We start from the raw sequence: 27,941 nt of genomic DNA on the forward strand, positions 1-27,941 counted from the left end.
CGCACAACTTTGAAGCCTGCTATTAAACAATATAGTCCAGATATACATACAAGCTATACATGGTGGTATTAACTAATTATACATGGAGTTGCTGCCTCTGCCGTGCCTCCACAGTGGGTTACATTCATAACATTCCTTTCACGATTCATTCGTGTTTTACTTCCCTTCCTCACTGCGTCCTCCATCTTGTGGCGCCTTGTGCTTCATACACTCCCCCGCCACTTCTTCCTTTACGTATATACTACTGCTCTTTCGCTCTCATATATTCATATCACACCGCGTACCATTTCCACATCATGCCGTACGTCTCATCTCCTCCTACGACCACCTTCGTCAATTTGATTCCCTCCCTCCCCTCTCATTTTGCCCTCTTTAATTCCTTGCTCTCGTCGCTGTTGACAGTCTCATCGCCGACGTTCATGGCCCTCATTACTAGTCCCCCTCTTCATCCTCCTCATCGCAACTATCTCCAGCTTGATCCAAAAAAGTAAGGAAACTGAGAGCAGTTACGACGTCGCTCATCAAAGGACGGGCTCCCGCTTCCTCCTGCAGGCACATGGCTGCTATTGCCACTGCTTGATTCAGGTCCTTTTCTGGAAAATGCCTCTCCAGATCTGGATCCGCCATGTCCGGAAATCTTTTTGGGTCTTTGAAAAGGGGCACTGCCTGCTCGATTCATCACGACACAAAATGCAACTAGATATTAACGCCCCGCATCACTCTCGCAAGCAAGAGTAGAGACGTATTATAGTGTTAGAGAGAAATGACTTACCCACGAAACTAGGTTTTGTTCGTGGTTTGGTCTCGTGGTGTCGATGGCTCTCCGTCCAGTAATGAGCTCCAGCAAAATAACTCCAAAACTGTACACATCCGATTTCAAGGTGACGTTACCTGTTGTTACGCACTCTGGGGCCGAGTATCCGTAGGTACCCATAACTATAGAAGGCGCGGGGTTGGCCTTGTGTCCCCCGGCAAGCTTGAACAACCCAAAATCTGAGAGTTTAGGGTTAAAGTCATCGTCCAGCAATATATTTGAGGATTTCAAGTCTCGATATATGACCGGCGGGTTAGCCTTGTCGTGCAAGTACTCCAATCCTCTCGCTGCATTATACGCTATTTTCATCCTAGTCATCCAATCCAATGGACGTTTATTTGGTCCGTTCTCTGCACCCACCCAATAGAAAAGCAAAGAAAAGGTGAATATGCGAATGCGAACTCCAAGATTAAAGGGGAAAAAAAATATTGGAGGGAGAATATTGGTTTGCAAAGTGGAAATGAGGGTACCGAGAAGGTGTTCTTCCAGGCAACCCCCTGCGATAAATTCGTAAACCAAAAGACGTTGATCCCCATCGGCACAATAACCGATGAGGTCGACTAGACTTTCGTGATGCAAGAGACTTAGCATCAAAACCTCGACCAGAAATTCCTTATTATTGCCTTGCACCCCGTTTTTGTCGAGTTGCTTCACAGCTACCACCTGAAAAACTCGAGACTTAGTAAACCGAAAGGAAGCAACCGGCATTTGGGGATTATATTCGCAAGACCAGACCTGGCCGGTCGCCGGAAGCGTGCCCTTATAGACTCTGCCAGAGCTGCCTTCACCCAGCAGGCATCCACGACGAAAATTCTTTGTTGCGGTTGCCAACTCACGGAAAGTAAAAGGTTGCGCTTTTATACTTGCCGGATCAATTTGGCCTGGGTTTTCTGACTTTTGGTTCTTCACATCTGTTTGTCAACAATCCACCAGCTCTCAATCAATTTAATACGGCCATCTATTCTCATGGTTTTCATGCAAACCACAAGTGCCGATCAAATTTACGACTTTCAGGTCCTATACATTTATCTGTTTCATCTCCTCATGCTATTTTGAGATTGACGGTTGAATTCTTTTGTGACTAAATCAAATGCTAGAAAACAAATTATTGTTGTTCTTAATATTATTATTATTATTACTGATTTAGCAGAAATGCTCATAAAGAGAGGAGTGCTAGGAACTAACCGGGCGGTGTAGAAGGAATAGAAGGAATGTTTTCGTGCTGGGGAATCGTGCTCCATTGCTACGGCTTTTCTTTCTTCTGCGGGAGGAGAAACAGGGGAAGCAATTCATGGCACTAATACGAAGGCGCAAAACCAAAGGGCGAAGGGTCCTCCAAATAACGTTGAAGGAACCCGAGGGAGAGGAGCAGGGGATAGAAGGGCGGCCAGTAAATTAACATTACCATGAGAAGTACGTAGAAGAAGAAGAGGATGATGATGTCGATGTTGATGAAGAAGAAGAGGGCGATGTGCTTTGTGTGCGGGGAATGAAAAATGGAGAGGCTTGGTGAGAGCTGCGATAGGGGCAGGGAGATTTGAGGGGAGGGGGTTGAGGTGTGCTTTAGATGGATACCAAAAATTGTGGAATTTGTTGAACGTGTTGCAGAGCCAGGGTGGCTATTCATGGATGGTATCCAACTTCTGCTCTGTTTTCTTAAAATTGGTTATAATTTTGACTCTCACGCCATGCATTGCATCGCATCTTAATTCTTACCACTTTAGGGGGGAAAGAGAGTGTTTTTGGGAAAGAGAGAGAGAGAGAGAGAGAGAGAGAGAGGAAAAATGACGTTTAATTTCTATGTAAGGAATTTAATGGCAATCAATTTCCCCCGTCTGGCTAATTACGAAGTTGAACCTCATTTTTGAGACGCTGTAAATGAATAACATTTAAAATAGAGAAAGTTGCATAAAGACGCTATCTAAGATAATTAAATATAAAAAAATTCTTTAAAAGCAAATTAATCTAAAGTTTCAAAAGACTTCGTTATAAAAGATTCTATTTGTTTATTTACTAAACTGTCCTTATCTTCTTCTTTTTTTTCATATGCGTTGATAACTAAAAGGACTCTATGCAATGATTAAAAATTATCATGATAGGTATTAACAACTCATGTGTTAAATCCGTGTGATATACTAAGAAAACATGTTATTAATACATGTTGTAATAATTGCTAATCATTGTACTTTAAATTGTAAATAATTATCCTTTAATTTGTCAATGTATACTTAAAAAAAATGAAGGCAGTTTAGTAATTCAATAAGTAGAATCTCTTACAATAAAATTTTATTGAGACTTCAAATTTGATGATTTCAAAGAATTTTTTGTATTTAAATTTTTTCTTTAAAATACTCTCCCTGACCCCCTTTGGCTGTTATTGGGACTTAAATCCAACAATTTAGTGTCAGGTTTGCTCCATCATGCTATTTCCTTTTCAGAGACATGCTAGCAGCATTTTCTACTCTAAACTAGAATAGGTCCTTGACATTATCTCTTCTACCCTGAAAGAATTTGATAAAAATGCATCAAGGTCCCACTCAAGATAATTAGATATAAATTTTTTTAAAATCATCAAATTAATCTAAAATTCTAAGAGATCTCATTGCAAATGACCTTCTTATTCAATTACTAAACTACTCTTATCTTTTTTTTTTTTTAAATATACATTACCAATTTAAAAGGTAGTCGTTAACAATTTAAGATGTAACTATTAACAATTATCACAACAAGTATTAACAACTTATGCATTAAATGCGTGTGATATGCTGAAAAAATGTGTTGTTAATATCTCACGCGATAGTTGTTAATCATTACATTTTAAGTTGTTAATAATTGCTCTTTCAGTTGTCAGTTGGTATTTAAAAAAAAAGAACAATTTAATAATTGAACAATTAGAATATCTTGTAATAATTTCCTTTGAGAGTTCACATGGATCTGATGATTTTAAAAGACTTTTTATATCTATTTTTTTTAGGTGGGACCGCACTGTAATTCTCCCAAAGAATTTTCATGGAATTTCAAGATATCTTAGAAAGAATTCTCCAAAAAAAATAAACGCGTCACTTCCTTTAACTGGTTTTTTGAGGCCGCCGTTAATACCCCAAACATGTATACTTGCCACTTTTGAGTGCCGGATATTAATCCAGTCGTTTTAGAAAAATCATTCAAAGCTTTTAGAAGAATAATTTTATTGTGTGTTTTCTGTGGGGAAAAAAAGTTGCGAGAGCTGATAACATCTAATCTATTCATTAATTTTGGAAAGAAATTAGATTATAAACCCCTTATTTTATCCTCACGAATTATGCTTCTGCTCCTAATTTTTTATTAGATATATCGATATTGATTATTTATATTTTATACCGATTCCTACAAATTTTATATTACATGCTGAAAGTTGATGCGTTGATTGGGTGATCACAACATAGAACAATGCATGTTAATTAATTGCGCACAGATGAAGGACTTCAAACGGGAGAACCCGCTTAAGATTTTAGTTTAGTCTGGGCCTAGCCCCTCAGAGTTAACCACTCCACCCCCCCCCCCCTCCCTTTCTTTTTCCAACCAAAAAAAAAAGAAAAAAGGGAGGATAATCATATGATATGATTTTAAGCGGGAAATGACGAAAAATCCACCTCCGGCGCGGGAGTTAACGAAAACTTGCCCCTCACGCCTCCAAGGGCATCTCCGATGACTGCATTCTCTCACGCTTTTCTTTTCTCCATCTTCATTATCTTTTCTGGAAAGGAAAGGAAAGAAGCAGTAATGAAAGGGCTTACCCCTTACCCGCCTCCTTCACCCCACGCTCGTCATTCATTTGTGTCCTCTCTATCGGAATTACTCTTTTTCTGTTCAATCAGTGGCAATTCTCCCCTGCCTCCCTCTTCTGATTCGTCCAGTGACATTTCAGTATCTTTGGATGCCGAGAGCATTGTCAAGAGCGTTAATGCCACTACTTAAGGTATTTTTTCTTTTTCTTTTCTTTTTTTTTTTTTTTAATTTTGAGTTAATACTTCTATCTCTCACGTTCTCAGGGACTCTATATCATAATTGTAATGTTCATCCCCTAGGACTCGACTCTATCATCATCATCATTATTATTTGAGATTTTGGAAGAACCAAGGAGGTAACGTTCAGCAATTTATGGATTTCTCTGGTGTCATCATCATTATTATAATTTTAGGATTTTCCTATGCTCTTACAGCTACTTTGGAATAAACTCGTTTTTACGCCTTCTCTTTGATGCCAGACTTGTGACTCCTACAAGGAGATCTTCACAGATAGCCTGTTCATTTATTTATTTTCTTTGTGCCCTTTCTGTTCCCTTTCCGTCTTTATTGCAGAGGATATCTTATCTGCGCTCATCTATAACCTATATCCCTGCTTTCTTAACCTATCATTCCTGTAAGATTGATGTTTCATGTAGACAGGAATTCAACTGCTAACATGCCATGGGAAATAATTACGTCCGAACAACAAGAAGTGGGTCAGAGTCAGCGTAGTAGCGCAGCAAAAGTCAAACAAAATATAGATCGTGAGCAATGGCCGCTAAATTCTTCGATGAAAAAGTTCCTCTTTATAATAAAATCAAAGTGTGATAGGTGATGCTGGACTGAACATATTGTATTAAAATTTGTAGGATCTCTTTTTCACCGGATATAGACACTGGCGGTTAATAGTTGGTTTATCTCAGAAATATATTTGTAATTTCATTGGAACATCGCGATTAATCTATTTCTTCGTTATAGCAATACTATATTATTCACTGCACTTGATGACATTCATTTCAAATGCCTTGGATCTGCTAAATTTGATTATGAATTATCTCTGTAATGCACTTAAGTTTTCTGTTTGCTTTATTTTTTGTATCCTCAAGAACTTGTTACAACATTGCAGGTGAAGTGGCTAAAGCAAGTTGCTATGGTTCAGGATGACGGTACTGTTGCAGTTTAAGTTCCAGTAGACATTAAGCCACAGTTTCTTGACTTCGGAACTACTGTTATGTATAATGAAGAATCTGGTGAGGCAACAGATGTTCAAAATATTCCACCACTTCAGATTGTAATGCTTATTGTTGGCACGCAGGGAGATGTTCAGCCATTTGTTGCCATTGGGAAGCGTTTAGAGTTTTTTTTTATTTTTTTCGCATTACTATTTTTTGAATTGTAGTTTTCAAGAAATATTCATTTGAATGAATTACATGTGTTGCATATAATTGCTTTTCTGGCATGCTTTAGGAAAGACGTACAATTGGGATTTTGAAGTGGATTAACTAATGTGATAGAATAGAAATAGAAAAAGAGGGATAGAAGAGAGATTCAGAGAGGGAGCGAGACAGGGGAAGATAGGAAGTAGGCAGAGAGATTTAGAGAAGACGGAGAGAAAACAGAAAGCATTACTGAATAGTGCACTGTGTATTCCTGAAAATCAATATATCGTACTATTGGATACCCTTTCATATCTATTTATAGGCCTAGGTTGAAGTATGAAGTGCCTGACAACTAATGCCTACTAACTAATGCTCCTAACGGTTAGTAACCGTTTACAATCTTTAAAATATTTGAATTTATTTACAATTACACATCAATACCCCCCTCCCAAAAATGATCCTTGCCCTCAAGGATCAGAAACAACAAAATTACAAACAATTACGCCAAGGACTCGGGCATTAAACTCTGAAAACAGCTGCTAGAAAGTGTAGCAATAGTTCTACAGTTGACCCCAAGAGCATTTGGATCAATCGTCCTCTATACCACATTAGAATGAACAAATGGATGGGGGCAAATTGAAAAAGTAAAGCCCATGTGAGAAATTGCCTTATCAATGGGCTCATGCAAATGACTTCGGCCTTTTTAGATGACCCATGAACCCATGAATCAATGATGGATGATAGCTGGCTTCCACTTATGACATTCAGTTCGTAGAATTTCAAGAAAACCCACTGCAACTTCAAAGAAATAAATGCCAGTTGTCTCCTTGACTTTTCAACATGAGAAATATACGGCCACGTATTCAAGTCCTGGTCTGTACTCGTTTTCGCCGCTTGGGAAGTCTCACTTAAGCACCAAAGCTGCAGGAAGTTCTGCGTCTTCGTCAAAACATGGCCGACACGAGGAGGAACAGAAATGAACGGTGAAGGATAATCAAAGATAGAAGTTGACAAGGAAGAAACAGAACATAGCATCGAAGAGGGAGCTGACATAAAAGGTGATGGTGCCAAGCTTGGAGATATACTATGCAACCCACTCTGAAATTTCCGAAGGAAGGCAAAGCTTGAAGTCATATTGCGCGACCCAGCTGTCACTTCCATTGTGTCCATTTCGTGCGAAGGTTCTTGTACGCCGCCCTCAAGATCGAGTCGCACAAACCCATCAATTGCAGTGGCAGTTTCCATGTACTTCCAAGTCCCTAGGTTGCGAAGAACAAAGGAAAACCCATGCGTTGTGATCCCAACTCCGTTCGAAGTCATCCTCAAATCTTTGTGATGCATTGTCGCACCCGAGACTCTAAAGCGATAGCCAAAGGAACTTGTGGTTTCTGTTATTGCCTTGGGTACGTCTTCGATGCTTATAGCTTCTTGGGTCTTTCCGGCATTTTCTTGCCCATCTTCAATAACGCACCGGGGAGCCTTCATGAGTCCGCCACTACGAACTTCAGACGAAACAAAGGCAGAGGAAGCTTCTTTGCAGACGCTCAGGCTTACGTCTGTGCTCCCAGCCTCAGACGGAAGATCCTTCTTGACGTTAATGTCACGTGCCAATAGTTCTTGGCCTACCTTGAACTTGCCGTCACATTCTTCTTGGGTGGGTGATGCATCTGGCAACTCATAACACTCTTCTTGGGTGTTGTTCTTCACTAGCAGCGGCGTCATCTGCTTGCTCTGGACATCCAAGGCTTTTCTTGCTTTCTCGGCTTGCCATTGCAAGCATATCTCTTGTGTTCTTGCAAATGATCGGGCTTGACGCATAGTACTTGGTCTAAATAGTCGAACCGAGTCAGCGATTTCTTCCTTCAATGCAAAAACATATGCATCAATGAGGTAGTCTTCTGGTAAATCAAGTTTGGCGGAGAAGAAATCAAACGTATCGTTGAAGTCAGCTACCGAGCCCTGTTGTCGAATGTGCCGTAGCCGAAGTCGTTCTTCCATAATTCTTGTCTAGCCACGAGTAAGTACCATAAACCAAGCTAAATTTTGTGGGTAATGCCGAGGAAAGACTGGCTCTGATACCACTGATAGAATAGAAATAGAAAAAGAGGGATAGAAGAGAGATTCAGAGAGGGAGCGAGACAGGGGAAGATAGGAAGTAGGCAGAGAGATTTAGAGAAGACGGAGAGAAAACAGAAAGCATTACTGAATAGTGCACTGTGTATTCCTGAAAATCAATATATCGTACTATTGGATACCCTTTCATATCTATTTATAGGCCTAGGTTGAAGAATGAAGTGCCTGACAACTAATGCCTACTAACTAATGCTCCTAACGGTTAGTAACCGTTTACAATCTTTAAAATATTTGAATTTATTTACAATTACACATCATAATGCCAGCAAAGTTGCATAACAGGAACTACTGTTAGAAATGAGACGCTCTGGAGACTTATTATCAGTCTTATCTGGTCTCATACTGGAGCCACAGCATAAGAACTCCATGTAATCTGAAGACTCGCATGACATTGTAATTCTCTCTGTTTGTGTTTTGCATCTATGTCACATCTTGAACACAGAAATTTGACGTTAAGCATACATTCGATAAAACTTCCTTTTTTTGTGATGAAGTCTTTGTTGATAACTTTTTTGTAAACTATACAGAAGTGTTGTCATTGTTCTTTAAGTGAATGTTTTATTTGGACTAGCTTTTAATGCCATGCTAATTTGCTCTACATGATTTTCTCATGCACTCCCCTCGCCACCTCCAACCCTCACAACATCAAAACGTCCGTTTTCTTTTCTTTCTAAAGTAATTTAATCTGAAAATCCTTTTTTCCAGTCTGCAAGGGAAAGGAAACTTTTCAAGGAATTTAAGGTTTTAACAAACACCTGCATGGGATAAAAGCATATTTACGTATGATTGACTTAAACATATTTAAGGCTTTAATGAGCACCTGTATGGGATAAGAGCATACTTACATATGATTGACTTAAACATAAAACTGTGGCTCTTGCTTATACTTAGAAATTACTATAGCCGGTCCCAAACATCCAGTCATTTCTTCTCACTCTTTATGAAACCGTCAGCTGCTCTTATGGTCCTCCTGTCGTCGTCGTCGTCATTGTTCTCTAGTCCTTGATGCCTTGACAACTCTATAGGTCAGTTTTAATTTTTATGCAATATAAATTGATCATTGTCAATGTTTTGTTTGCGGGAATATGGCCATAGGATTAGGATTGCTTCGCATAAAAATTTCAAAGATTTTGTCTTGAATGTTGGCTTGGAGTTTTTCATTTTAGGTGGAGATCCCAAAATTCTTGCTGGGTGTAAGTTTTTAATCTCTTATTTAAATACAATGTTGCTAGATTATTTGTTTTAATAATTCTATACTTAATGTACAACAGAACCTGGTAACAGCTTGAACTAAAATGATCTTCTATGGCGTTTGTATGTTAGTCTGACTGGAATTGTAGATTTCAGGAATAGTTTTCTTTCTCTAGAGTCATTTTGGACATAGTTTGAGCACATCCTCCCCCCTTTAACAACTACATGCCACTTATGGCATAAATTTTGTCTTCAAAAAATAAAGATGAAGCGTATGGCAATCAATGTTAAATCAAGAGAAGCTGAAATGTTTTAATATGCTAAAAAATTAGGGAAGGGCCACCCTAGAAAGGAAAATGTTAGCTTCCAATCAGAAAAATGTAACACCGGAGGTACAGGCCCCCTCTTTGCACAATCATGATGTCCTTTGCAAACTTTAAAGTAGTTTGAGTTTTGGAAGTCAGGCGAGCCAGGCTCTAAGAGAAAGAGCCTTCCAAACCTTTCCAAAAAAGAGATAGGCAGAGAACATACCCGGTGACAGGATAATGAAAGAAATGATTAAGTGGCGAAATGAAGACTTAAAATGAGTAGATAACGGGCGTTTTACGACCTCTCTGAGTCTCTGAGATATACGGAAAGGTACGAAGTTGGATTAATTTGGAAACATTGGGCAATTTACTTTATACCCACTATTTCGTAGGTATGCAACAACGGAAAGGACTTGTTATCACGCGTCAAATATGTAATGTGCGAAACGATTTTTTTTTATAATAAAAATTGATCTAGCACTAAGATATTTTTTCAGGCATCCTTAGCATCTTTAGTAGTTTATTCAGTATCTTAAAATATTTTTTTTAATATGCATATACAACATCTTAAAGTATTTCATGGCTTACAATGTCATGAATTTTTTCTAGTATGTCTATTATCCTAAGTCCTAAATTAAGGTGTTCGTTACACATGAAGAAATATTTTAAATATTGGATGAATTATAAAATACTTTAAGATATTAGATGTATCTAGAAAAATATTTTAAGATGTTAGATGAACTATAAATTAATTTTAGGGTGGTGGGTGAATCTAACATTTTTTTTACCAAGGCAAGAGTTTACTAATGTAATAATATAATATTTCAATTCACAGCTTATTTTATTTTATTTTTTTACCAGTACAACTTGCCAGAAATTTCAAATTTTGATTTGTCTTGATAGAGCTAATGTTTGTAATTGTCTCAAATTTTGTTTTATATCTTTTTCGTGATATGTGAGTTCCATTTTCCTTTTTTCTTTTTTTGCGATTCTTAGATTTGACTTTTTAATTAATTTCATTCATAAAATTCGTTTAGTTTAAACCACAGATTTGAATTTATGAACCTTTCAAATCGGCCAGTGCCACGCAAATTGCATCATTCACAAGTCATAAATAAAACAATTTATTCCTTGTACTCTTGAAATGCACCGGAGACTATATCCAGTTGAAATGTTGAAAAATAATTGTCTAAAATTTTTAAATTATTATATTAATGGTTTATAAACGTGTGTGATGTGTTCTGGCTTTCTGCATTTAGAAACATTGAAGAGTAAGGATTAGGAAAAAGTTGGCCTAAATTCTCTGATTCCCTCCACCTGTCAAAGATTGAATTCCCACGCAAAGGAAATGTTAATATATCCTCCCTTTCTCTGCATTTTCTTCCCTCACATACAAACGCGAACTGAAGCCAAGTATCATCAAAATGACTTTACATTATATGGCAAAGGGGAGTTTGGTTTTTGGGGGGGGGGGGGTTGGCGCGGCGGCGGTTCATGGGGCAAGTCTAACCTCGCCGCATAATTAACTACTTGACCTTCACTAAGATAGACAGCCATGATATACATGGTTAGGAGATAAAACAGAATTCAATATCCAGTACTTTCCCCCTCCATTAAATTTCATATTGAGTCGCTTTACGCTGTGTTTCACCGACTATCGAAGAACTTCACCTTTTCTGACTTACTGCGTCCTTATCCGAAATGCTTAAGGATGGATTCGCATCAAAACTCGACATTGGCAAGGAAGGCACAATGGGAGGTTTCATTCTGCGTGTTACAGTCATCTTCAGCCCTTCTGTTGTATGAATTGTTGCCCCCGTTGTCATTTCAACCTATGAGAGCCCCGTGTGTCAATCAGACCCTCATCGCAAATCTCTCAGTTTCAGAAATTTAAATGATCAGTTTCTTAGTTTCAAAACATTTAAGCAATCATTTCTAGTTAGGTAAATGTCAAAAGAACCTTGAGATATCTGGAATTTGAAAATGGCACGGGAGATTGTTGTGATTTCATCAAACCCAGTTCCATGTAATTGACATGAAAAATCAGAAGTATTAAACAAACAAACAAACTTACCGGTGGAGCTCCAGGGGCCATGTGGAAGTTGAACCGCCTGACAAGCATTGCAAGTGCAACTACATTCTATCCGATCATTATCACAAATCATGCAAGTAAAAGTTTGTCATTAGTATGAATAAATATAATGCCGGCTATTAGCAGTGATAAAATTAAATTCATTCACATTTTCAGAGGTAATCCCAACTGGCTAATTAAGACTGCCCATAAACAAATAATCAAACTGCACAGGAATGTCTTAGCACCAAACCTACCTCATATGAAGCAAACATATCGCCAACACATTTTCGTGGTCCTCCACCAAATGGAAGATATCTGGGGCAAAAAAAGATTAAAACATTATTATTCCTTGCATTTACAGTAAAGTGTAGAGATACTCAAGTAGGACATCATCCCGTTTAATAAGAGCTGGAGAAGAAAACAAGAAATCAATAAATGTTATATACTTGAAGTTTTGATTTGTCTCATTAGGATTAGGTCCATCTAAGGCCCATCTGTCAGGAATAAACTTATCCGAGTCTTCCCAAAGTTCTGGACTCCGATGTAAGTTCCAAACGGAGATAAAGATATCTTCACCCCTGAAAATAAAGAACAGCAAAACTTACTATTGAACAAAAATTAGACTCCCAAAGCATATTCATACAAGGTAAAGAGGGTAAAATTGATATACCTCTTGCAGTTGATGCAAAGAAAATGTAATTATTTTTCACGAGAATATCAAGGGTGGTGCATTTTCAAGATTACCTTTTTATAGGATATCCTCCCAGAACATCATTTTCAAGAGACCGGCGAATTAGCACAGGTGGTTGTGGGTAGAGCCTCAATGACTAAAAATAAAATAAATATGTTTAATTTTTTTTTTTTAAAAAAAAAATGTCATCTGCTAGCCATACAAGAGGAAGACTCGGCACAATTCTCAACATGTCATCATCATACCTCATTGATCACTCGAGTTGTATACTTGAGTTTCTTCATGTCATCAATAGAGGGAAATCGATCTCCAAGTACCGAGTCAACCTTCAATAAATACATCAATAACAATTATATTAGCAGATATGTATGAAGTTGAATGCTCACTTTGATACTGATTTGGAAGCTTAGAAAATTGATACCTCTTCCTGAAGCTTGGACATGATAACAGGCTCCTGCAGCCAACAGAAAGGAAAAAAAGATTCTTAAATGAACCATTACAATAGGATAAATATCATAACCATTTCTTTCAGTAGGTCAGGTGGAGAAATAACAGCAATTTCCATGTTATAATAACCTCTCTAAGAAGTGACACTGTTTGCCAAACAACTTCAAAGAAGTCTATCAGGAATTTAAATTAATCAAGAAAAATCTAATATGAAATCTTGTAATACCCGCTCATACCTAAATGGGTCAGGTTGAAATCCATATTATATGTGTATATGCTCTCTCCCCGTATTTATGTGCCTTAATGAGATTGATCCATATATATATGCCCTATTTTTATTATTTTATTTTATATAAGAAATGTTATAGTTTAAAAAGTACACAGCAAAATATGAATTTTCTAGGGTGGAACTGAGATTTCAAATCTAATCATATGTAGTTATACACCACTCGTGCTTCGCACAGGGAGAAGTTTCTACCCCAAATCAAGGATAGGATAAGCAACATAGACAACAATTATAATCCTGTCTTCATTAAAGTTCAGCAACATATTACCTTCGCTAGAAGATAAAAGGTCCAAGTTAAAACAGCAGCTGATGTTTCGTGTCCAGCAATAAGCATCGTCATTAAATCATCACGAAGTTGCTTACTTGATACCTACACAAATAGTCATTATATTGTACTAAAGCCAGTTTCACATCAATTAAGACATGCTTTGACAGACAGCTAACATACATCATCTCCCGATGCTAACAAGAAGTGCAGAATACTAGGGTCTTTTTCATTCATGTACTCCTCATGAAACTGTAAATCTTCTTCATCAACCATTCTCTGCAAAAGGAACATTGTTGATGAAATGCCAGCTGAATTTAGTAGAAAAAATTGTCTTCAGGAGCCAGCCCAAGTATCCTATGAATTGTTGAACTTCATTCTGGTTTAACTGATGGAAGAAGAAATTTCACTGACTAGTGAACCCAACATTAATTTCACAAACAAGCATATCAACCAACAAATATAACGTTTGCAGGTATTTTTACAAAACAATTAAGCAAAAAAGAAGCTATTGCATGTTGTGCTAAAAGTGTGTTCGAAGCAAGATATATAAGCAAATCCAAATCCAAAAGTTTTTCTATTTTAACTTGTAAATGTCATGTCAATAGTCAAAATAATCTCACATCGGGTGCTTCAATGACCATGAATCATGGTTTCTGAATGTAGGAGACCTAGTAAGAGATTCATGCATTGTGAGACACCACCAAAATCATCAATGTACTCGATCATAAACCTGTTACTTATGGGGCCTTGACAGCTCACTAATATGAGCAAGTTCCTTTCTGTTGAGGTGTCATGTGGGTAAACACATGTTATCTGTGACCATTTAGGAGCAGAATCATCAATTTTACCTTGCAAATTGATATCAGATCATCAAGCGTGTCATTGACTAATTTGAGAGCTGAAGCAACTTTCCTTTGACGTGGTGAAATGTCTTTCCATATGGGGATCTCCCAGAAAGGAATTGGAGCAACACTTCGATCTTCTGCTTCTCTCAGTACAGTATAAACAGCCTGATCTAATAAATAAAGCACCAACATGTGAAGCTTGAATCTAAAGTAGCTAAATTGAGAATAAGCGCCAAAAGAAAAGGTGAAATCTTGAACATCAATTGACAGAAGGGAAGGGGAATATGGCAAAACCATACCTCAACTATACCCGTGTCATTCGTTAAAGAATCAAAATCATAATTGAATACGGCCTTGCCAATGATATCCAAAGTCAAACGAGAGAAAAGTGACTCCATCTCAACATCCTCCCCATTAGATGCTGCAGCATCTAGTTTCTTGCAGAGTCTCTCTGTAGCTTGTCCAAAAAGGTTAATCATAGCTGTTACATACTGCGGTTAAAATCAAGAAACAAATCAATATCACAAAAGGATAATCATGGAGATGTTACAAGAAAACATGAGTAGAAGAGAAATAGCTTGCAATATCCCAAGGCTACATACTACTGAATCAAAAGATGATGCTCTACGGTCATAAACAATGATCTGGTGATGAGTATTAAATAGGGAACTTGTTTATTAAGTAACAATGTCAGCAAGCTTATCCCACAAACCACATTATTTAGTTATGCCATGTGCATTAATGATAAGTTAGTCACCTCTTCCAGTATTAGAGTGCAAAACTTCGAATCGTGACCATGGCAAGTGGCTATCAATAAATTCTCAGGTAGATCTATGATATTTTGGGGCATAGACTTCAAATACATCAGTCCAAAAATACTACATAACCTTAAGATGCAATGCTGGGACTATAGCACGTCGTCTAACACGCCATATTTCCCCGTCCGCAGGGATAAGCCCTTTTCCCATTACAAAGTCCAGGATCTCAGCCAAGATGCCCTGCATGTGGAGGGATGACAAAATCATGAGGGACTGCGATATGCAAAGGTTTGGCAGTCATTATTCATTTAATTACCTTTGAATATGCCTTTGAATTGTCTCTCAAAATGTGTTTTGCAATGGATGGATCAGATACTATAAGAAAAGACTGCATGATAATCAAGTGGGATTGTGGGAATCAACCGAATAGTAGTTATACGGTGTTGCTGCCGCACAGTAGTTAAAAACATCAACACGTCAGCGGATATAAGCATGAAAGAATAAAACCAACCTTTGGCCCAAAGTTCAGTTTGAAAATTCCACCGTATGTTAGGTAAAGTTCATACAATGGAATGAAGAAGGCCTCACTTCGAATGGCTTTGATTGATCCTTTCGCCTCGGGAATTATGGGGTTTTCACGAAGACCATCCGTTCTACCGAATAAAAGATCCAGAACCTCCTCGGGCATGCCCAACTTTGACAAACTCTTCTTTAATACAGACGGGAAACTAGTTTAAAGCCGAAAGAGATTAAGATGAAAATCACAATTTAAGCTCTAATAAGGCAGGGCAGCGTGTGAAGGCAGAAATGTATACAGTAAAATCGCTATTGAAAGTGCGAGAGAACAAGAGACGAATTCCAGACTAGGTAGAGTTAGCCGAGTGATACTGTGGCAGGGTACGGCCCGGAGTCGTTTTACGATCAATTACAAAAGCTAAGGGAGAGATAGTACTGCCGGTAGAAAGAGACGTGGACGAGAAGACATACCCAGACTGCTGCACCGTAAATTCTCCGGAGGCAATGCGAGCGGACAACTCAGCTCGTCGTTTTTGTTCACGAAGGCGGTCGTCGCTCTTGAGGCCATCCGCGTCTCTGCCATTAGAAGAGCAAGAGGTGATGACCGAAAATCCAGAGAATCCTGCGAAAGACAGGGGCAGTAATTGAGGAGGGAAAGATAATTGGAGGAGATGAAGAGAAGAGAATGAAGAAGATACCTCGGGGTGTTGAGGACGTGGTGGGAGGTTTGAAATAAGAAGGATAGAAGTGGCGGTGGGGGGAAGTGGAAAGAGGAAGAAGAGCAAAATGAGGAGCCATTGAGGACGAGGACGGAGAGGTGAGCGAAGTGAGAAAGTAATCCAAGGAAGTGAAGGGACGATGGGCATGGTATGGTGACCAGAACTACAGATTATAATGCAGCTTGTCATTTCTCGACCGCTAAAATCCATTAATCCACCCAACGGAATCTCCGTCGACCGTACTTCTCGATGCCTCTCTTTTCAATTAGTTTAGTTAATTTCACCGCCCGCCATGCCACATCTTATCTTTTGGTTAAATATAGGCATTTCTTTATTGAAGATAATCTTGAAACACTTTCAAATATTAAATATAAACATTTTTTTCAGTAGAAATTTAAACTTTAATTCATCACATTATAAGGAATTAACTATTTCTATCATATCTAATCCCGTTGGTCTTGGACCAAAAAATCCCGTTGGTCGTCATGTCACATTTTAACTCTTTTTTTCCTCCCTGGATATGATGTAAACAAAACATTTTGGTGGAAAAAAAACAAGAAATATATAGTTGAGATGTCGTCCTAATATTTAGGACCGGAAGAATATAACATTAACAATCATGATACGATTCCGCTAAAAAAATTCCAAAATAGAAAGAATGTAAAGGGCGTCCTGTTCGCTTTCTTTCTTCCTGCTTATAATGCTTGCCGTTTCATTTGTACGATACATTGGCATAGTCTGCGCAGGAACAGTATAGTTCTTGTTTAGTAAGAAGAATTACAAATGAGGGATAAAAATTAAAATTAGGATTGAAAAAAATTTTAAAAAATTTTTAATATAAAAAATTGCTTGTTATATGGAATTAGATAAATCTATGTATGGGGGATTGAGAAATACCGTGAGAAGAAGTAGTATTTTCCAATCCTATTTTTATAAGTTTGCCTAATCCTATGAAATAAACAATTACATATGTTAAATATTTTTTAATAATCTTTCTCAATTACAGTTTTAGTCTTTATCTCTTATTTTCAATGTTTTGTAGCGAATGAAACCTAAGAGTGCTAAACTCATAAAGGTGAGTCCAACGAAATAGCATACCAAAAAAAAAAAAGAGTCCAACGAAATACAGTTGGAGAAGGAGCGGAGATGTGCGGTCCTTATTATAAGCAGTTATCTAAAAAAAAATTTTAGTCATTGTTATAAGGAATTAAGAGGGTCATTAATGAATTTTTTCCCTGTTGAAGTAAATAACTTTTCACTGTCTCTTCGAAATTTGTTATATGAATAGGTTGGAAAAATTTTATACTTTAATGACATAACTAATATTTTTTTATCTGCGTGAATTAATTTGTTGATTTTTTATAATAAGTATAAGAGGGAGTATCTGCAAGAATGTCATAAAGGATGTATTTTCTTCTTTTTAAATGTCAATCACTCAAATTATATACTCTTCCCCTGTTCCCCTGTATATATATTCTTTCACTTTCCAAGGTTAATGAAACGATGAGGCGTACAAGGTCAATATAAAAAGTGTTTGGGTAAGAACATAATTATAATTTCAGAAGTGTTTTTACGGTATACAAAATAAATATGTAAAAAAATTTGTCTCGATTTAAGGAAAAGTGTTTCTGAAAAGTGATTTTGGATTACTCAGGGGGTGTTTGGGTGATAACCCACCCAAACCATGGTTTGAGAAAAAATCACCCAAACACCCTTAAAAAAACCAAAACCATGGTTTTGGAAAAAGCAAAAAATGTTTGCTTTTAGAAAAAAAAGGGAGAGTGTGAGCCTATAGGATATGTATCTTGTTATTTTTTTTATAAATATATTTAATCTTATATCTTATAAATATATATACATATTAATTATTTATTAATTATATTATCTTATGTATTGTTAATTATGTTAATAAAAAATATATTATTAACAATTTCATTCATTCAAATTAAAATATATCATAAAATATATTTTTTCTGTAATTGTCATATTAATTTATGCTTTTTTTAGTAATTTGTACATGTAAAAAGTACTTCTGGTAACAACTATCCAAACACTCTCACTTCTCAGAATCACTTTTTCACAAAATCTATTCTTCAAAAAATCTATTCTCCCTAGAATCTATTCTCCAGAAGCTATTCTTCAAACCATGGTTTGGTTATATCCAACCACCCCCTCAAACACGCTTCTAATCTATGTATATCTTGGAGTCATACAGGGCCTGTTTCTAAAAACGTTTGAACATATTTATAAACATATTTTACATAGATTAAGATAAAACTCTTTTATATATTTATCTTATATTTTGTAAATCTACTTATAAACTATTCCAAATAAGCTTATGACTAGATTTTCCCTTCCTTAAATGCGTGAGAGAACTGGAGTTACGTCATGAAAAATAATTAATGATAGTCAGCTTTTTGACTTTTTAAACTGAATTATAAATAATTATTCATAATTCAGTTTTATTTATAGTCATAGATAATCCATCCATTGTTTTTTAAAAAAATAAAAAATCCAAGATCCGATTATCATTAATTAATTATTTTGAAACTTAAGCGCCATCTCCCTAATCACATGCACACAATCAATTGATAAAAGCGTTGGCAAAAAAAAGAAAAGAAAAGAAAAAGGGATCAATTTATGAAGCGGGGCTGATAAAAAATTGCTATTGGTATTAGTAGTGATTAAGGTCTTGTATGTTTGTAAAGAGAGGAAGAGGGAGGGGGCTCATAGGATCCTAAAGTCAGATAGGTACAATAGAACGAAGTATGAAGAGGAAGATAAATATGGGATTCAGTTGGTGTTCTTGGTGTTCATGGAGGCCTTGACGCGCTCAGCATTTTGCTTCACAAAGCGAGGAGATGGTCGAGGTTTGTTGTGGTCGGCGGCATCCAATTCCCGTGAGGAGGAGGAGGAGGAGGAGGAGGAGTATGCCTTCTCTTGCTGCACTTCTGATGATGCCTTGCCTACTTCTTCCATCGTCGTGATGGCTCCTCCGGCTGCTTCCCCGCTCTCGCCGCCTACCTGTCTCATTCCAATGCACCCATCATCAATCAAATCTATTCCTATTCCCAATATAATTGAACTCATATTAATTACCTGCACATGCCTCACTCCGACCACCCACCCCCTGCTGCCACTGCCTTTCACATTCCAGCTGCTCACCCCCGCCACCTTCCTCGCCAAATTCCTCATCATCACCATCTTCATCTTTCTTTCTTACGTTTCATTCCTTGCCTTCCCTCTTCTAATATATATATAACCTCTTTGGACGCCCCGCCCTCCTCGCACCCTCCCTCTCTTCTCCCCACATTCTTTCTCCCTTCCTCGTTCTACTCCCCTCTTCCCATTTTTCTTTTTGGGCTACTTGTTTAAGCCCACCATCCTCCGCTGATGGGACAAAATGGATGTTCTTTCGGAAACTCGGAGCGCCGGGGGGGGGGGGGACACCCCGTTTCATTCTGTGGGTCATACCCGAATGCTTGCAAGCCCCCACGTCACCTGCACCGCAAATGAAGCCGGCCTCATGACTGCAGATGTGCCACGTCACGGCCTGCATTTCATGCGGGGATTTGGTTGGGCTTGATTATGACTTTTGGACCTGTTTCGTGTACGAGTATTCATAACTCAAAGGTATACCCAAAAGAAAAAAAAAACCTCAAAGTGAAGGCTGTAATTATTCATATACATTCATACAATCTCAAAAGATAATGAAATTTTATTGAGTATTTCTTTTGGCCAAAATTTTATTGAGTATTTTTAAAAAAATGTCCGTTCTCTTATTTAATATTCGAGATAATAAAAATTTGCACTTCTATTATCTATTATTTATTTTTATATGTTGAGAATTCACAGAGATAATTCTCATTACTCATTCAGTATTTCGCATATTTATTACTCCCTCCGTTCCTTATTATAAGAGACATTTGGTGCTTATGGCATGTTTCTATATATAAGAGACACTTAAAAGTTGTCTTTACTTTTTTGTGTTGATTTTCTATTTTACCCATATTTATTGTCTCCAATTCACACACTCTCTCCCTCTCACTTCTCTTTCTTTCAATAATTTAATTATTCTCTCTCATACTCTCTCTCCTTATTAATGAAGGCATTTTTGAAAAAAATTATATTTTTTACACATTGATTGTTCTTAACTATTTTTAACTACTTTTTTAATCAACGTAATTCTGTTATTCGTCTCTTATAATAAGAAACGGAGAGAGTATTATTTTTCAAATTAACCTATTTATATTTCCGTTAGAACGCCGCGTTTAGAGTTGGGACAAATCTGGAGCCGCGGCCCCAAGGAGCGAGATGTCAGTCGGGGAAGCATCTTCTGCCTTTGGGAGCGTCTTTTTCGCTGTGTCTGCCGGGAAGCCTGAGAAGCCCTGAACCCTCGGCAAGACTCCGTCAGTATGAGTTTGACCCAATTCGCCATGGTGTGTTTATGCGTAACGTTTTTATTTTCCCTCGCTTTTCTATTTGTTCCCTGCTCTGGTTTCTTTCCAGTTTCGTCGTTTGCTTTCTATAAATTTACTGGCCTCTTTGGGTGATTCTAAGTTCTCAGTTCTTGCGAATATTACTGGAGCATTTCTTATTTGGCGGCTGCAAAATCGACTACGTTTAGCGCTTTCATTAAATTATTTCCCAAGCAAAAGTATCTTTTTCTATCGGATATTGTATGTGAGGAATAAACTTTTACCTATAGTATCGGGTAACCAATTGATGACATAATATGCATATCTCACGCGGAATTTATGTTAAATTGTCGATCAACTCTTAGTTTTGCACTACAATTTGTTCGTATGGTGCCCGCTCCTTAGATTAGCTTTCCTTTTAAGGCGATGCAATGGCAGCTTTGATTAGGATTTACTTTCAAGAATTAAGAACAGAAGGCGGAAAATTTAATCTTTTCTGAATGCCGCTATTTTTCCATTCTGTGTTGTTGATTTTTATTTGCTTTCACATTGCTGTAAAATTTTTTGAACTTGTACTTGGGACTATTTTCCCCGAGGTATATTTTTGAACATCTATGTTGTTTGCAGGTCGAGGAATTGGCTTCTCTTGTCAAGGACAATCTTCCTTGCAAGCATCTAGTTCTCACTATGGAAGAAGCCCTAATTAACTTCCTTCAGGATGAGAACACAGGGTAACAATTTATGAGACATCTTTTCACTGATTTTGAGGCTGAGATTTAGTCCAAGCCATTGATAGGAAAGTAAAAGGTTTTAATGATGCTAATAATTTTTCCTTGAGCATGGTAATATACAAATATGGATGCCCAGTGGATCATACTCTCCCTATTTTTTCCTCCTTTCATTTTCGTTGCATTTGGACCTGGACCCTGGGGGATGGCTTATAAAAATGTTTGCTGTTCTATGTTTCTTATTGATTTGAAAAACATAGTAGTGCATCTCTTAATCACACTTACATAAAATTGAACTGTTTTAAGTCTGTGCCTTAGTTCATAGATAAAAGAAGAGATGTTGTGGGGGACGAGCATTTTGTTTTATTGGTCTTTTGTAGCATCTCATTGTAGGTGGTTTTTGTGCCACTTCAGTGTATGCATCCTCAATTTAATACATAGCAGACAAAGGTTAGAACCTTTTTCCCCTTGTATCATATCTATGTCTTGATCTATGTTTTTTCTCGAATTGTAGTTCAGATAGGGTCTTGGAATTGGAGCCAATGAACTCTTATAGTCGTCTTCTCTTACATCGTCTTGCAGAGATATTTGGGTATTCTTTTTATAAATTTTATTTCTGTGCAACTTGACCTCTAATTTCCAATTTGGTTTCTTTATTGTTGTTCTTCTTTTCTTTTCTTTCTTTTTTTTAATTTGTATCTTTTGGAGAAAAAAATTGATAGTTTTGCTATTGGTGTCAGGTTTGCGCATGAATCTGTTGGTGAAGGAGATGATCGCCATTTGGTTCTGGTGAGGTGTCCGGAGACATCTATGTATGTGAAATAAAAGGAATCTTGTCCTTCTCACTGTTTTAAATCAAGTATCAAGTAGATTATTTTATCTAACCAGTCTCTCTACATTTGAAGAAATCAACAATGCTTCTGAGGTCTCTCATAAAATAATCTGTGTATGTGGATATATTGCAGACCTCCCATCCTGGTTAGTGATATCCTCTGGGAATATGATGAGCCTCAATATCTGAATTCATCACACCAAATATTAAGGAGAAAAGAAACCATTCCGGGTAATACATGCAGCCATTTATTCTCCTTGCTGTCACTTACTGTAGTATGTTCTGCACTATATTGATCTTGGCTATAGAATCTTCCATGGTTAATAAATGAGTAAAATATAATATACTATCTTATGATTTAGGTTTTCTTCACTTTCCGTTTGAGTGTCATTTTGCTGCCTTCATGTTTGGTCCATTAAGTCTTTGACACAATACTGCCTCATGCTTTAATTTTTGTTAATTATCAATTTGAAAACCTCAAATTTCAGCTGATATTTCCAAATTTTATCTCAAAAAACACTTTCAATTAGGAATTGAGGGCGGGGGAAAGAACTCGGGGATGTTTGATTGAAAAGTTGGGGAAGAATATCTAGATGGGAGAAGAATTTGGAGTGTGCGAGACTTGGTAAAAGGAATTAGGGATTTTGAAATGGAATTAATACAGTTTTGTAAGAGCTATTGGATTGAACTAAGCAAGAACTTGAGAATGGGAAGTGACTTGTGGATTGGAGAAGTTTATGGAGGATGACAGGGGTTTGGGATTTTGAGGCAGAACTGGAAGAAATTTGGGGAAACTAGGGACGTCACGGCGAATGATTGGGAAAATTTTTTCTTGATGAAATTAAGTGTGGCACACTCACTTGAGCAGGCCTTCATATTTCTGCTGCTTTTTTTCAGCCTCTCAAACAACTATACCATCGATCCAACAGTCACTAGAGAAGAGGAAACAAGCTTATTTGATTTCTCGTGAGCGAATTTTTTCCATGAATTTGGATGATGTGAAAGGGTCTGGTGAACGGAAGCCCCGAAGCGTGCCTGTGGTTGCCCGCCGAATGATTGCTCATGCACTAGGTCAAAGCATCCACTCAAAAAATCAGAATGGCTTGCCTACCAATAATATGAAGGATAGAGTATGTACGGATGTATCAGATGATCAAGATAAGAACAGTCAAGAGTCCAACCTTGTGAAAGGTCCGGAAGAGTCTATACACCCAAAAAGGAACTCAAACAGCGGAATAAGAAATGATAGCACTTCCGACTCCTCCTCATCCAACGAAAGGAATGCTGACAAACCACAAGTCTCCCAACATGTAAAACACGGCAATAGGGCAAGTAAAGACTACATGAAAATGGAGCACTTGGGAGCTGCGAGGAGAATCTTTGCCCATGCTTTGGGAGTGCACTCTGGGAAGGATGCTGCTTCTGCTTCTAGTAGTGGTAGAGAACTAAAAAAGAGCTACACAGAATAAGGGGGAGAAAATTTTTTGTACCATGCTCTTGATGGAACATCCGCAGGGCTGCAGCCAGGTTTCAATATTGTTGATGAGCGGAATGAATAATGATCACATTTTACTTAAAATTCCTGATGTTTTCTGGCGACACGCCGGCGAAGGACTATCCTAGTATTATGATGGTTTCTCAGTTATGACTGAATCTGACGTAGCAAGTTGAGCAACAATCCGGTTCACTGGTATCCTCGAAGAGCGAGAAGAAGCTGTATCATGTCGACCTGCTGTGGTTTATGAAACTGAGTTGGCTGCATGGGGTTCGGTCTCCCAAACTTCGCAACCCTTGCAGTCCCGTCTTTATTGTAGATGTCTATTGTGTTCTGTTAACGTCTAGGTTTTCTTTAATGACGCGGACCTTCTACCGTGCTGGGTTTAACGGGTCATTTCTTCACGGGGAGGGGTTGTATTTATTTTTAATGTAACATATTTCCCATTCAGGTTCTTCTGTTAACGCTGTGTAATCACTATGACGAGACCCATTGTTGCTTAGAGTTTGGCTTCTCTTCACTTGCGTATTACTCCACTCTTTCTCCCCTATGGGATCAAATTTTGAGCGGTTTATATTTAATATTTTATAAAATTATTATTGAATCATAGAATTATGAAACATTATGAAGCCAATTCCTTGTTGCCTGCACTGGACAGTCTACGGACGTGCGGCAAGTGACAGGATATTGGCCGAGTCACGCACGCGCCGACGTAACCCATATTCCCATATTTGTCACGATGCATGGTTGCAGTTGCATAACATTTTAACGGCGGCAGAAACAGTATTTCCTCATGCAGCTTGAGCTAAAGAGCAAGCATATCAAGTAATGGTATCACATCAAAACAAATGAGAGATTTTCTAAAGATTTCGTCAGCTTCATATTTTGAAAATGAGTTAGTTGAACTTGTAAATTCACTTGTTAAAATCGAAAAAAATTTTGGGCCAAAATTGGTGGGATGGAACCAAGAATGAACCGGCTCCCATTTCTGATTGAATTCTTGTTCCTCCTAGAGGTATGGCCTTCGGCAGCCTAAGGTTTGATAATTCCCAGTGCATCTAGGATAAAGGATACTCCTAGAAGTAGAGATTATGTTGAGTTGACATACTTGCTCCGTAATGTCATCAGCATTATATCGATAGAGATACATTTTATTTTCCCATACCTGCCACACTATTGAGGCATAATACAGAAACTTGGAGTTTATAAAGGTCGCATATACATTCGGGTACTCCTTCGATCCTAAATATAAAACTTTTATACACACTAGTATAGAGTCTTATATTTAGGACCAGAGGAGTATTGGGTGTCTTCACTGCCTCATTTGAGATAATGTCAGTTGTCCACCGTCAAAGGGCCACGTTGGAGGAGATGAGAGAGGACCAGCGAAGGTGACGCTCAAAACATGGATTCATACTTGATTTCATTTCTTCATCAAACTGGTCAGATGGCTTGGAGAATGTTGGCTTTGGAATCAGATTTAACGGAGACTATACATCCCTCTTATTCGTGAGAACCATCGTCGCCTCTTATGGCTATATTGGCAGGAATAAATTGGTGTATTCGATGTTTGTACACAAGAATCCCATCAAAGCGGTGTGAAGTTCACACTTCTCCTGTTTCCCTGATTTCACCATTAAAAGTAAGATTCCTGATTTTCGGTAAGCGGGCAGCGGGCATAGCTATACAAGCATCTCTAGAAGTGGTGCAAGTTAGAACACAGAAAATATATGGCTTATATGCTTTAACAGGGGTGCATGGTTTTTGTATGGGCAGTGGGAACAGAGTCACAGATACTGACATAGAAATTGAGCTGGAGGGATGCATAGGAGAAAGAGTAGAAATGATTGAAGGGAATTAGCTGGAGGGATGCATAGGAGAAAGAGAGTAGAAATGATTGAAGGGAATTGGTCTTTGTCCTGCTCTGCTTCCAACAATGCAATCAGATTGTTCCACGCTGAAAATGCATTGTGGCTCCTTGGCATCCACAAAATGATCAGATCGACTGGATTTACCTTATGTAAAGGCTATGAAGAGATCCCCTGAACTGGTTGAGGGGACCCAAATGCTTTCTGAATGGAACTACTCCCATTATATGTATAAGCTCTTTTCCCACCCCACTCGCCAAATATGGCGGGACAAATTTCCACGGTTGGGACTCATGAATAATACATAAATCAATGCTTGCTTTTCAGACTTGAGAAGGCTACCAAAAAGTAGATGGAATCAGATTGGAATGTGACAATATCACAACAAGACATTATAAATTTATAATAAGCAATACTATTTACAAGTTATGAACAATATGACTAAATTTTCAAATACTGCATGATGGCCGCCTAGTTTTAGATGAGGCGTGTTTGATAATTACTTTTGAAACATGCAAATACAAACAAGATACACATTTATCTACCCGAAAGGAAAATGCACATGGAGACCTAAATAGAGATCTGTGCCTAAACTTTTTTACGCTCCAGGATCAATACAATTATATCGCCAACAGCACCAAACCTGCTTCTTCCAACCTAATTGATATGGTCTAGCATGCACCAATGGATCTTTTGATGGCTGGCTAACTAATTAATTTGCAAGATAGACATGCAAATAGCTCCACCAATATTTGAGAATACCAGACACCATGCCAACATCAGCTATATGGTTTCATGACAAACAGTACATCCACGACCATAGAAAAGATCAATCTGAGAAGAACATGAAAGAATACCAGACAAAATCATGAAAACTTTGATCACCATGCTTTATCCATCCAGCAGCTTTGAATGCAGCAGAATCTAGCCTGGAATGCTACATTGCTACATGTTTCAGAGGTTCATACAGAATATTTTCTGATCATTACTTCCAACTACTGTTTCGATCAAGGACCAACTCCCATATCAGAATTAAATCCATGCATCGATGATGATTCTCTTTACCAATGCCTGCTCTCAGTTCATCTTCGTCACTCCCCAGAGAAAAACCTGGTTAAACTTCACCTTGATTACTGTTTACTTGAGATGAATGCCTAGATGATGGAGAATGAAGCAGAGACTGCCTAGCCACCAAGTTTTCCCTTAGCATTACATTATACTCATGTAAACGTTTTAGATTCCTCTTGACATCAGACATGTCCATTTCAGAATCACTCTTAAATTCTGCCATACAAATGACAAGTTAAATGTATGTGAGGTATCAAAAGCATTCAATAACATTAAAAAATTAGTAAGCAAAAAGATTGGCAAAATTGCTGAAAATAAATAACTAAACAACATTAAGAAAATGAATGGTAGTCAGAAGTCGAACAGCTATAAAGCATTTGCAATCATTTTTTTATGCATAACTCAAACGCATAACGTATGGGATGTGAATATAAAAGTTTAACATATAATTTTGCCATGACCATATTAAGGTTTGACTATACATGATAATTAAAAAGCTCAAGCTACATAACATAGTTATATCAAGTTTAGTATAATTTATTTCTATTAGTAAGATTTATTTATGTTACAAGTAACTTAATTCTGTTAGTCTAATCTATGTACTGTGGTAATTAACACAGAGACCTAACAGCTGCAGAACCAGTAGCCATGCCATGACCTATGATCTTAGAGTAACAGATGTAGAATGAGAGATCACAGGCAAGAGAATTTGTAGAACCATGGAAAACATTATGATGGTAAGTAAATACAGGATCGACAATTTCAGTTTCAGAGGCTCAACAAAGTAACAATTTGCAGTATTTTTTAATTAGAAAGCATGTTCCAACAAAGGATTTTGTGAATTGTCATGGGAAATAACATTTACTATAATAAGCATGCTAACCCAAACAGAAATTAATTTCTACCTAGTGAAGGTGGTGGTGGAATGAAGTTATCAATGAAAGAAGATTCTTGAGGTTGAGACCGCGCCATTTCTTTACTTGAACCAACACTCTGCTGCTTTGATACATTTTCTGAATGCTTTTTCTGGTCATTTGTGGATTCAAGTGGTTTGCAGCTCAATGACTGGAAAAGGAAGCATTGAAAGATGAACATAAATAATTTCTTGCGACAGTGCAGCGTCAATTCTCATTTAATTTTGAAAGGAAAACTTCAAACCTACTGCTGATTACATAAACGATACTACATACCTAAAGATCATCTTATTGAGAGAAGTGGTCAGTATGATATGATGGAGATGCGGAGATCATACAGCCTAATCTCCTAAGAACAACGTCATGTTCTCCAAAACTTACGGCCAATTTATATTCTAGTATATATACTAGTACAAATGTAC

At 37.6% G+C, this 27,941-nt stretch overlaps 4 protein-coding genes and 1 long non-coding RNA gene across 7 annotated transcripts; 1 reads left to right on the forward strand and 4 right to left on the reverse strand.

Annotated features, from left to right (window-relative positions):
* Positions 1-375: 375 nt before the first annotated feature.
* On the reverse strand, positions 376-2,441 carry LOC114750209 (probable serine/threonine-protein kinase PBL26). The gene is made up of 5 exons (XM_028938758.1): positions 2,390-2,441; positions 1,550-1,725; positions 1,285-1,477; positions 773-1,164; positions 376-666 (listed from the first exon to the last, which is right to left on the reverse strand). The coding sequence occupies exons 1-5, from the start codon at positions 2,439-2,441 to the stop codon at positions 433-435; spliced, it is 1,047 nt and encodes a 348-aa protein (XP_028794591.1). The 3' UTR covers positions 376-432.
* An 8,483-nt stretch (positions 2,442-10,924) lies between these two features.
* Positions 10,925-16,335, reverse strand: LOC114750210 (protein LUTEIN DEFICIENT 5, chloroplastic-like). The gene is made up of 16 exons (XM_028938759.1): positions 16,176-16,335; positions 15,949-16,099; positions 15,473-15,689; positions 15,278-15,349; positions 15,091-15,201; positions 14,503-14,694; positions 14,207-14,368; positions 13,539-13,634; positions 13,359-13,460; positions 12,779-12,811; positions 12,603-12,683; positions 12,411-12,493; positions 12,113-12,244; positions 11,921-11,981; positions 11,667-11,732; positions 10,925-11,424 (listed from the first exon to the last, which is right to left on the reverse strand). The coding sequence occupies exons 1-16, from the start codon at positions 16,273-16,275 to the stop codon at positions 11,260-11,262; spliced, it is 1,824 nt and encodes a 607-aa protein (XP_028794592.1). The 5' UTR covers positions 16,276-16,335; the 3' UTR covers positions 10,925-11,259.
* A 2,564-nt stretch (positions 16,336-18,899) lies between these two features.
* Positions 18,900-19,447, reverse strand: LOC114750204 (uncharacterized). Its single transcript, XM_028938756.1, has 2 exons — positions 19,296-19,447; positions 18,900-19,220 (listed from the first exon to the last, which is right to left on the reverse strand). The coding sequence occupies exons 1-2, from the start codon at positions 19,404-19,406 to the stop codon at positions 18,990-18,992; spliced, it is 342 nt and encodes a 113-aa protein (XP_028794589.1). The 5' UTR covers positions 19,407-19,447; the 3' UTR covers positions 18,900-18,989.
* A 1,029-nt stretch (positions 19,448-20,476) lies between these two features.
* On the forward strand, positions 20,477-24,189 carry LOC114750202 (R3H domain-containing protein 2-like). 3 transcript variants are annotated; one of them, XM_028938753.1, is made up of 6 exons: positions 20,477-20,635; positions 21,242-21,345; positions 21,857-21,934; positions 22,083-22,154; positions 22,308-22,405; positions 23,072-24,189. In XM_028938753.1, exons 1-6 carry the CDS (start codon positions 20,612-20,614, stop codon positions 23,641-23,643), a joined length of 948 nt encoding a protein of 315 aa, XP_028794586.1. In that variant the 5' UTR covers positions 20,477-20,611; the 3' UTR covers positions 23,644-24,189. The 3 variants fall into 3 exon arrangements, with proteins under 3 accessions (XP_028794586.1, XP_028794588.1, XP_028794587.1); XM_028938755.1 differs by having other exon boundaries at positions 21,862-21,934; XM_028938754.1 differs by lacking the exon at positions 21,857-21,934.
* Positions 24,190-25,892: 1,703 nt separating this feature from the next.
* LOC114750205 (uncharacterized) lies at positions 25,893-27,868 on the reverse strand. The gene is made up of 2 exons (XR_003740631.1): positions 27,511-27,868; positions 25,893-26,821 (listed from the first exon to the last, which is right to left on the reverse strand). It is a non-coding gene; the product is annotated as an uncharacterized LOC114750205 (long non-coding RNA).
* Positions 27,869-27,941: the final 73 nt, after the last annotated feature.

Source organism: Neltuma alba, unplaced genomic scaffold (assembly GCF_004799145.2).
Source record: "Neltuma alba isolate B1F8T4 unplaced genomic scaffold, ASM479914v2 tig00006355_pilon, whole genome shotgun sequence".
NCBI lineage: Eukaryota > Viridiplantae > Streptophyta > Magnoliopsida > Fabales > Fabaceae > Neltuma > Neltuma alba.